General features: G+C 38.2%; 1 protein-coding gene across 1 annotated transcript in view; it reads left to right on the forward strand.

Annotated features, from left to right (window-relative positions):
• Positions 1-10,360, forward strand: part of SNTG2 (syntrophin gamma 2) — a 323,296-nt gene extending 312,936 nt beyond the window's left edge. Inside the window, exon 17 of the mRNA XM_075410732.1 lies at positions 10,229-10,360. Within this exon, the coding sequence (XP_075266847.1) occupies positions 10,229-10,360 (132 nt within the window). The remainder of the gene's footprint in view (positions 1-10,228) is intronic.
• The last annotated feature ends 231 nt before the right edge of the window (positions 10,361-10,591 follow it).

The following is a 10,591-nucleotide window of genomic DNA, read 5'->3' on the forward strand; positions in this document are numbered from 1 at the left end:
AAATTTCTAATTTTTACCATCTTTATGGAAATCTGATTATCTGTAAAATAATGATAGAAGTGAGTCCTAATGATAATTGTACAGCAAATTTTGTCCAGGAGACTGATTTGTTAAAAAATTCGAAATTATTCTTTTGCATAGCTCTAATGAAAACACCTCATAATTGACAAAGTTTTCATGAATATTTGTGAGGTGTCTTTGGAAGATGGTACGTGATTGGTTCATACAGAATTAGAAGTATGTATGTACTTAAATGTACATATGTGTTTTGACTGTTGGAAGAGCCCACGAAAAGCTCATTAAACGCTGGAGGAAAGGCTGATACTAAGTACCTGAAAATTTCTCAGGATTTCAGTGACCATACCTTTTACCACTGCCTCTGCACTGTGCAGTGTACCCGCTATGATTTCACGTTAAATGGAACTGGGATACAGCTGTGCAGCCTCTCCACTTCTGATAAGTGGTATATATATTCAGGTATATGCCCACCACCTAAAAGGTATTATTTCTTAGATTTCAGAATTACAGACTAGTCTGCAAGTAATCAACACTAATACCCACAGTATAGTGCAGTATCTTCCTCAGCTTATTGTACTGAAAGGGATTTCATTGAGCCAGATGATGCTGTATGGTGAAAAGCAGCCAATAATGAGAAACAGAAAATGTCATCAAATAATAGAAGTTTCTTTTTTCCTGAGTAAAAGAGCCACTACATGTGAAATAAAGCTTGATACAGAGGACTTATGTTCACTTGGCAATAAACAGTAGAGTTAGGGTTGCAAAAGAATTTTCCGGATTATGTCTAATTTTATATGCCTATGAATTCTTGGGGAAAAAAAATCACATTTGGGAATTCTATTTTTGCACTTGTTTACTAGCTAGAGATGAAGGTTCTTCTCCTTCTATGAATATTAAGCCACGCGCGTCTTCCTGTGCACTTCAGTTTTAGGTGAAGAGCAATACATTTTTCCATTTAAAAAGATGTCTTTTGAAAGGAGTTAATAAGGCCTAGATTCCTGTCAGTTGTTTCTCCTTCAGGTCCTTCATATTCCTTACAACTTCCCCTCATACTTTGCCACTTCAGTACTTCCTTGAACTTACCCTGCCTTTAATACTTCCAGTAATAACTCCACTTCAGCTCCTTGAAATACACCAAAAGTCATTGCAATGTATTCATATTGCTGCTGAGTCCCAAAACATTTTTATCCAGCCTGACAATGGGGAAAAAGTTGTCATAGCTGATTTGTAGGTATGTGTGTAATACCTGGTTAGATAACCCATGCGTGATGGGTGGCCGAGGACCCCCTCCCCAGCTGCTGGTCAAGGCAGGAAAGGACGATGCTCTCCCTGCCTTTGCTTCCCTTCAGGGTGGCAACAGGACCTTCCCAATCCCTGCCAACCGCTTGTGCCACCCTTCTAGAAATTCAGCTCCTTTGAGGTGTTCACCTCTTCGACAAACAGGGCAAAAATTGCCCACGTGCACACATACGTGGTTTCATCATTTCTGTAGGAAGTCAGACTTACTTTTATAGAAGAGAGACTTAAATTCTGAAATTGCAACATAGCATGTAAATGGATCTGTATGAAGGAGTAGCTCTGTGACTGTTTTGAAAGGGGGAGGAGAGTGGTTGATTATGAAGTATTCCTGGACTGTGGCATTAATGTGGAGTTTATGGCCTGTGGTCAACTCTTCCTTGGATCAGCAGTTTGGAATTCTTTGAGCTGGAGATGCTTGTTCATGTCCTTTTGGTGAGGGGCTCGTAAGCCTGTGTGCTCTGCAGCCAAATGGAGTATATTGACAACACATGTGCCTCTTACGCAAAAGTTCATGTGCAAAAAGATACTTGCTTTCGTCTATTCTTAACAGTTACAACTTAAAAAAAGACATGAAAACAAGAAGAAAAAAATATCTCTGAATACTTTAGTAGTACGAGAGAGCTGAAGGCATGAAAGCAAGTATTAATTCACAGTTTACTGTGGAGACTGAGCAAATAGCAAATGAGAAGGATAGGTTACGTGCTTGTTTTGTTTGCTCCAGTGATCAAAGAAATGAAATTACATCCCACATTACAAGTAAGATCAAGGATTATAAACATAAACCAGAATATGGAAGGAAGGTGGCTGAAATATTTTTATGTTAGTTCTTGCAGTATTTAGGAGCTAGTGGAAGTTATGTTTGAGAAGTCCAGGTAGATGGGTAAGACTACAGGGAGAGAAAACACAGCAGCTTTTTGGGGTTTTTTTTGGTTTTTTTTAAAAAGGGTATCAAGGGAAAACATAGAGACTTACAGACCAGTCGTCCTAACTTTGATAGTAGAAAAATAACAAGATTATTAAATAAACACCAAGGTTATTAAATAAATAATTTTTAATCATAGACAGAATAATAAAGTAATAGAAAACTGTCAAAGTGGATTTTTGAGAAGAGACTATAGCAAAATTTTCTCATTTCCGTTTTATGACAAGTTAACTGTTCTGGAGGGAAACAATACATGTGATCTCTCTTGACTTTATTAAGGCTTAAACATAGTCCCACATGATGTTCTTATAAACAATTTTGGTAAATAGTACCTAAGTTAAGTTGACATAAAAAATGGTTGAGAGTGATCGAAAAAGAAATTCTAAAAGTAGATTCCATCATTTGCTTGCTAACTGGAAGACTATAACATACCCAAATTTGCCTAATTCAGGTTCACAACTCTAATTTCCTGCCTGGTGGAAGTCTGAAGCTGGAGCATGCTCAGTGAAAATTATATCTTTATATAATATAAATTTTCCACCTAAATTTTACAATGTAGCAATGTGAACAGATTTCACAGGAATAGTAAAAAGCAACCCCCTGACGCAAAACTAATCTTCCTGCAAAATTTCAGAGTCTCAAGAGTGAGTAAATCATTTGGCTAAAATTTTCTTTTGAAAAGTAATCCATTGCGGAAAACTGGTGTGGTTAAATATCAGTCAAAACATTTAATATTTGGCAAAGTTGTGTATAGCTTTTGTACCTGAATACAGGATCCAGTACTGAAAAATTACAGTAATCTTAATAATGGTAGATATTCTTAGCCTACATTATATGTTCCCTGAATTTTCAAGGTTGCTTTAGTACAAAAATAAAAATTAATACTTCCAGGATTGCATTGATGCTTTAACTCTCTTAGCTAAACTGTAGCTGCCTGGAAGTTAAGAGGGTTTTTTCCAAGCATTTTTTAATTGAGCATTTCCCTTTTCTGCTCATCTTGGTTTTTTGTTTCTTTTATGCTCTGTGAAAAAGAAAAGATGGAATATATTTTAGCAATTTGTTCACCCTAGGAATGGAAAGAGAGTTTATTTGTCTTTCTTCACTACATTTGCTCTATTACTAGCTTGTTCTCAAACATTTCATTAAAGAAAGAAAAGGAATCACAGTGTTGCTAGACTATTGGGAGCCATACTGAAGCTTCAGCTAAAAGTTGCTCGTCTCATACACTTATTGTCTGTTACACATCTGACTGAAGAGCTCTGCGTATTTATCTGAGTGCATTCAGTATGTTTTCTTCACTGACTTCAAGCATTAACTCTTCTGGAATTCAGAGTGGTACACTGGTACAATGTGATCTGATTTTGCAGTTAGACTGCAGTGGTTTTGCAGTAAATCCTATTCTCTTTAAAACAGGAGAATGTCAGGAGAGTGATCAAGGACAGGTCAGCAACCATATTTCTTTCTTTAGATTTACTGTGTTCATCTGAGCAGATACTTACTCCATATTAGTACTGTTGAGAGATAAGGCAAATTAAGGAGAGTCCAAGCAAAGCTCTCTCTTTTCAGCAACATTAATCTCTAGCATCAAAAAAACATAATCTAGCACTCAAGCCCTTCTGTACTTTTATTAACATGGGTCTTTTGTTGTAAAAGTCTGGCAGTTTACTACGGAACATCTTGAGAGCTTGAAAAACATTTGCAAGATAATAATAGATAAGAGTTAAGATTTTGCCTGTATGACAGCATTGGACAGTCTGATTGCTGTTGGAAATTTATTTTAATATTTGCTGGAATGGGTGAATTTAGTTGGCTGCTTTTAGACAAGCATCCCCAGAAAAACTTTTCAGAAGAGTTTCTTGTGTATTAGAGAAGTTTGCATCTGCCAGTGCAACATTTAAAAGTGTTTCAAATTTAGCAGTAGACAGTGGCACTTGGAATCGCTCAAGCTGAAAGCGAAAAGCCATCTGACTTCCAGATCCCTGTAGAACACTGTTAAAAGACCTACGAACAATTGATATATGGAGTTGCAATTCATCTGGCACTCAATGTTGGCATCATAGATCTGGTTCCTATGCTTGCAGGGTACGAGCACCATTTTAGCTTACCCTGCTGCTCTTTGTGCAAATGACAGTCACAAAGAGGAGGCCAAATAAAAGTTTATAGCTGAAGAAGCTTTGATACCGTAGCTGATAATTTATCTTTGCATGTTTAGAACAGTCTTAAAAAAAGCTGTGAAATACTAATACATTTGTTCTTCTCAACTATGATATGGCAGCCAAACCCTGGTATACTAGCTGATATATAGAACTGAACTTAGAATTTCCTTTCCAGTTGTGACTTCCATGTGGACTTGAGCTAAAACCTAGATATCCTTATCTGTTCTTTTTTCACAAAAGAAATGGTTATTGTTTCAATCTGATTGAAATAATATGCTGAAGAATACAATAGTAATAGTTGTGCTCTTGTCAACAACTAATAAACACTGAGGCTTATGAATGTCCTTAAAGAAGTCATGAAATGCACAGGGCACAATAACACTGTCCGTCTGTGTCTCCTTTATCTGCCTTTGATGTGATACAGGCTCATGTCTTGTTCAAACAGTGATTCAGCTGCTCTCAGAAGTAATCAATAAAATTGTGTGCGTGGTAATGATGCAACAGGCCTGTCAAGCTCTTTATGATATGTAATAAATCCAACCCTCACAGGTGTGTGGATGAAACAAGAACATATATTTCTCTTACTTGGCTACACACATACAGTGATCGAGGTCAGTGCAGTGTGCACATTTTTATATTCTCAGTACCAGCAGGCAGTTTTGCAGTCTTGTCCTCCCACTGCTTTAATCCAATCTTTTATGTTCTGCTCTTGCTGCCTTCCTTCAAGTGCCTTTGTTGTACTTAATCCGCTTATTGGGATACATATAATAAGCTGAAATAGCTTTGATTATTGAAATATTAGACATGCACAGATTCTTCTCAATACACCAAAAATAAACTGACAATCTTAATTAAAGAAAAAATCAGCAATCACAGATCAGGCAGGCAAGCATAAGGGCAGTGTAGATGCTATAGAGCAAATAAAATGATCAGTTACTCAGTTATCTGCCTGGCTGGGTATGGAGAGAAATGTTACTTAAAAAAAAAATTATCAGAGCAATGCATTGGTTTGAAAGAAGAGTCTTTGGTGTTATTTTCTAGGAAAAAATTAATACTGTGTTCTAAACCTGAAGAGTCCAAACTTCTACCCTTTAAACCATATTCAAGATAGTCTCTTGCCAAGAGACGTATTGTGCCCTTGTCCTCTGACTATGCAACATCTATATTTTCCCAAGCCAGAAGGCCATCCTATCTTTTACCAAATCCATATTTCCAAACTAACCCCAAGTCCTCTTCCTCTTTCCCTGTTGCAATTCTGTTGCAATCTGCATGCAAGCTATATCCACTGCCAGAACACCACTTCATCTGAGCAAACTCTGTCCTGAGCGTGCACAAATCTGAACCCCAACTCCTGCTTTGGAGATACATGACTATTCCTCAACATCTGCGCCTGGCTAGCCAGCTTCAGGATTGTGAAGACAGCCAGCACAGACATCAAACACCCTTTGAACACAAAGCACCACAGCGTTACCCCCATTTGTGGTCTCCTGGGTCAGTACTACTGTGATAAACTGCATTTCTGGAAGCTTCTAGTGCATGAGGCCTCAGGTGAACCGTACCTCTCCAATACCATCATAGCTGACCACATCTAATCGAGCCCTGCAAGAGGACACCTCCAGAGCTCTGCTCCTCTTTTATGGTCCCACATGATCACTCACCACCATGGGTAACCTAAAATAAAAAAATGAAGACATGAGAGAACACGAGAGAAGCGAACCAGCTGATAAACTGCAGGAGAGGTGCTTACATTCGACTTATTTGGCTACCCAGCTCTATAACAACTTTCAAAACTAGCACCACTCTTGAATATAATTCCCCTGACCGAGGCACCTGCAGTATTAACTGGAGAAAATAGTGTTGTATTGACATAAAATATAGGTCTAGCAATACTGTTACTTTTTCAACTGTATGTAGATTATCTTCTACAGAAGTAAAAGCATATTATTAGTATTCAAAAGGTTATTCACAAGAAATTAGGCAACTTCTTTCAGACGCACAAGAGGGATTACTGCAGTTTGATCCATACTGTGAACTCTGATAGAAACAAAGAGGACTCTGCAGTAGGGGCTTTGGGAAGGGCTGACTCCAGTGATGAGACATTCCTGGTTTCGCTCCTTTCTTATCCCAAAACTCTTTGCATAATGTTAGAGCAGTCTGAAATCCTGCCTACAATCCATGTTAGGTTAGGCCAGTAGGTCGAGGGAGGTTCTCCTTCCCCTCTACTCTGCCCTAGTGAGGCCTCATCTGGAGTACTCTGTCCAGTTCTGGGCTCCCCAGTTCAAGAAAGATGAGGAGCTGCTGGACAGAGTCCAGCGGAGGGCTACGAGGATGATGAGGGGACTGGAGCCTCTGTCCTATGAGGAAAGGCTGAGGGACCTGGGCTTGTTTTGTCTGGAGAAGGCTGAGAGGGGACCTTATAAATGCTTATAAATATCTCAAGGGTGGGTGTCAGGAGGATGGGGCCAAACTCTTTTCAGTGGTGCCCAGCGACAGGACAAGGGTCAATGGGCACAAACCAAAGCACAGGAAGTTCCGTCTGAACAGGAGGAAGAACTTCTTCCCTCTGAGGGTGACGGAGCACTGGAACAGGCTGCCCAGGGAGTTTGTGGAGTCTCCTTCTCTGGAGACATTCAAGACCTGCCTGGATGATGTCCTGTGCAGCCTGCTGTAGGTGACCCTGCTTCGGCAGGGGGGTTGGACTAGATGACCCACAGAGGTCCCTTCCAACCCCTACCATTCTGTGATTCTGTGATTCTGTGATTCTGTGATACCTCTGACTGCATAGCTTGATAAACATTTATAGATTAGAAGTGCATAAAGCCAGAGTAGAGAAATGGAAAGCTTTGTGAAGGGCTCTGTTCTCAGTTTGTTTGACTGCATTTAGTCGATGTGTTGAATGTCAGAATCTGACATGAAATTACTGGATGATTTCAGTTGATTTTGGAGCAAATCTAAGATTAGTGTGAGTGGTTTTATATTCTAGAATTTATTGTATTTAGACATGGTAATTCAGGAGATGTAAACCTTTTACCTAAGCCAAGAACTGGTATACTGAGGCCTGTATTATTCCATATCGCATTGGATTTCATTAATAATCATGAGCGTGTACTTCATTTTAGTTTTATAAAACTTAAACAATGAGAGTTAAATAATGGCACTATTTTTTTTTTCTGGAAGTGTTTATATTAATTTTATATTAATATTTACAGTTGACATCTATTGTCAAGAAAATATATTTTAAGAAACTTATTCCCATACTTTCTCCATAACTATCAATCAAAATAGAAAAAGCAAGTTTTTTATGCCCCAAAAAATCAGAATAAAGATTACATGGGCTTGAAATCCTCAAAGGATTTTAACCAACATTCACGCTTCATTTTTCTTTCACAACAAGATCTAATTTTGAGTATGAGGCCAAAATGATTACTTCAGCAACCAAATGCCAGTTATTAACAGTTACCTAAGTGCTTAGGTTGATATACGTTCTCAAGAGATTTTTCTTTTTTTAGGATAATTATTTCTTAATTTGTTGACTAGTAAGTGTGCAAAAGCAGAAGTATGAGAGAGTTTTGCCTCTTCCCTCAATGCTACCTTATTTTCTCCTTATTTAACTAGGTATGAATGATAATAGCACATTCTGCTTATCAGTTGTATTGGTTTATGTCCCTATTTTTTAGTGAGGAGTGTTTTATGTTTGCTGTTCTTTTATAATCTTGGAAGTGTCAGCTTGTAATTTGTATTAAATACCAAATTATAATAATCTGGTTTAAATTGCTTATTACTTCAACTGGCATCAAAAATGGCAATGCATTGTTTCTGAATTCAGATATTTTTTCTTGGAAAGTTGTAGGCAAACCAGTCAGTAATTTCAGAGAATAATTTTTGAAGGGAGGGGAGAGTCATTTCATCTATGTTAACACATTCTCAAAGCTGTTTAATTGAGACATTCATGTGTTTCCAGGTTCTAGAAGGAGTTGAAATTTGTTTGTCTGACAAATGACCCAACCAAGACAAATTATTGTCTGCATCTAAAAATCTCTACTTACATATACTTTGCAGGACCTAGGGGCTGAAAGCATCATTCTCTTAGGCTTCTGTGTGCACTGAGCAAGCACTGTCAGACTTTCTCTGTTTCAAAGCTACTGTGTCTGAAAAGGTCTTTCCCTGTAATTTTTGCAGATGTTTCATAGGGGGTAAAGGCATTTGTAAGGCTGATTACACCATGGGAAGAGCATATCTTGGGAGCCTGTTGAATATCATTCTATTACTCTTATTGTCCAGTAATATTGCTTATTGTCACCTTACGCTGGAGAGAGTAGACGGTAACAGAAAATTACATTTTTCTGGGCATAATAAATTTGGTTACTGGGAAATAAAATCCCCAAGACAATAAACTATATGTGCCTGAGGTTATAAAGAAACTGTGCACAATTTCTTTAGAAAATCAGTAGAATTTCGTCATCATGAAGTATGTATTTTCAGGGTGTAATGGTTTCTTTCTGCCAGTTTCTCTTTTCCTTTGCAGTTTTTTGCTTCTTACTCATTTTCTTTGCTCCAGTGTGACTTCTCCATCGGTTGCCTTGTTGCCTTTTTTTTGAATTTACTGCCCTTTCTTAAATATTTTCCCCTGAGGCCCACCCACCGCAGCTGCGGGGCTCAGCCGTGCCCCGCTGGAACCGGCTGTGTCCGGCCCGGGGCAGCCCCGCCACTCCTCTCCTCACAGAGACCCCCTGTATCTCCCCACACTACCAAAAATTTCCCAGTTATCCCCAATGTAGAGTCACAAAAGCATGCCCCACAAATACTAGTGAGCAATCTATGACATTCATTAGTAGTAAAACTACTACTGCCTGTTAAATAAATACACAGCCTTTACAGCAAAATGGTGTGATGGTGAACTTTTCTGGAACAGTAGCCTTGAATTCCAAGTATTCCATTTGAGGCAATTTTGTTGAGAAGATACCATAAAATACTATCATAGGAAAAGCAGAATTCTAGTGCTTTGCTTTTGGCTTAACGGCAAGCGTACAGGGCGTGCCTCGATAAACTCCTGTGTAGCCAGCACGTTGTTGAAAACGAATGTCTTCTCCCCAAACCAGAAACTGTCCCAACTGTCCCCACGATGTATTTACCAGTTTCAGATTTTACAAATAGTAGTATCATGCAAACAGAACATGTTCCTTGTATTATATTTGTTGTCATTGTGTCAGAATATCACTCCATTTCTGTCTGAGGAGACTGGGAAACAGAAATTTAACTTGTGCACAGAAGATGAAATATGTTATAAAAAGTCAAGAGAATCTGAGAACTGGTTGGGAGTAACTTTGCTTTTCCTTGTGAATTAGGGCATATGAACGTCATACCCAGCCATATTTTTCTATAGGCAGGCTGTGGTGTGACTTTACCTTAGCCTCCACCCTGCCTCTGGCCTCCCAGCTTGCTTATCTGACTCTCCTTCAGCGGCTGCCAAAGTGTGTGTCCTCCTCACCCTCCCTGGCTGTGACCTGACACCGCATCATCCTCAGACGTCCTTAACTTATCGAATACTTTAAAATATGTTGTGATATTTGAATGGTCTTGCAAGTTGAATGCTTTCATTGTTCAAGCTGAGTAAAATGTAACAATAAATCACTGCCAGTGAACGAGGTGTGGATATGCATCTCTTATTCTTAACATTTTACTTCACAGTTCCCTATAAAGATTCAAATTTTCATTTAAAGTCGATTGTGTTTTGCGCACTAGTCTGTTCTGTGTTTGTGTAAAATGTTTATAAACCTGAATATGAATTCACGTTTTTTCTTCTTTTTTTTTTTTCTCTTCCTTCCTCTTTCAGGAACTCGAATTTCAGGATCTGACGGCAGTTTTACACTGTATTCACTCCTTTATAGCAGCAAAAGTGGCATCTGTGGATCCAGTATTCATAGACAGTCAGAGTATTGCAAGAAAATATATGTACAGTAACTGATACCAGATTATATGTTGTGACAATGGAAAATAAATTATTTTCTTAAAGAAAGTAGTAATTTCATGCACAATATTGCAGTTTTGTGATTTTATAAGTCTATAGTTGTGTTATCTGTTAAGAGTTCTCACAATCCGTTAAACATTTTGAATCTATGAGTTAACAAATATGAACTCAAACTGAATCAGTTTGTCATCTTCAGCATTAATCTAAAATTCTAAGTGAATATTCTTT

This window comes from Opisthocomus hoazin, chromosome 2 (genome assembly GCF_030867145.1).
Source record: "Opisthocomus hoazin isolate bOpiHoa1 chromosome 2, bOpiHoa1.hap1, whole genome shotgun sequence".
In the NCBI taxonomy this organism is placed as follows: domain Eukaryota; kingdom Metazoa; phylum Chordata; class Aves; order Opisthocomiformes; family Opisthocomidae; genus Opisthocomus; species Opisthocomus hoazin.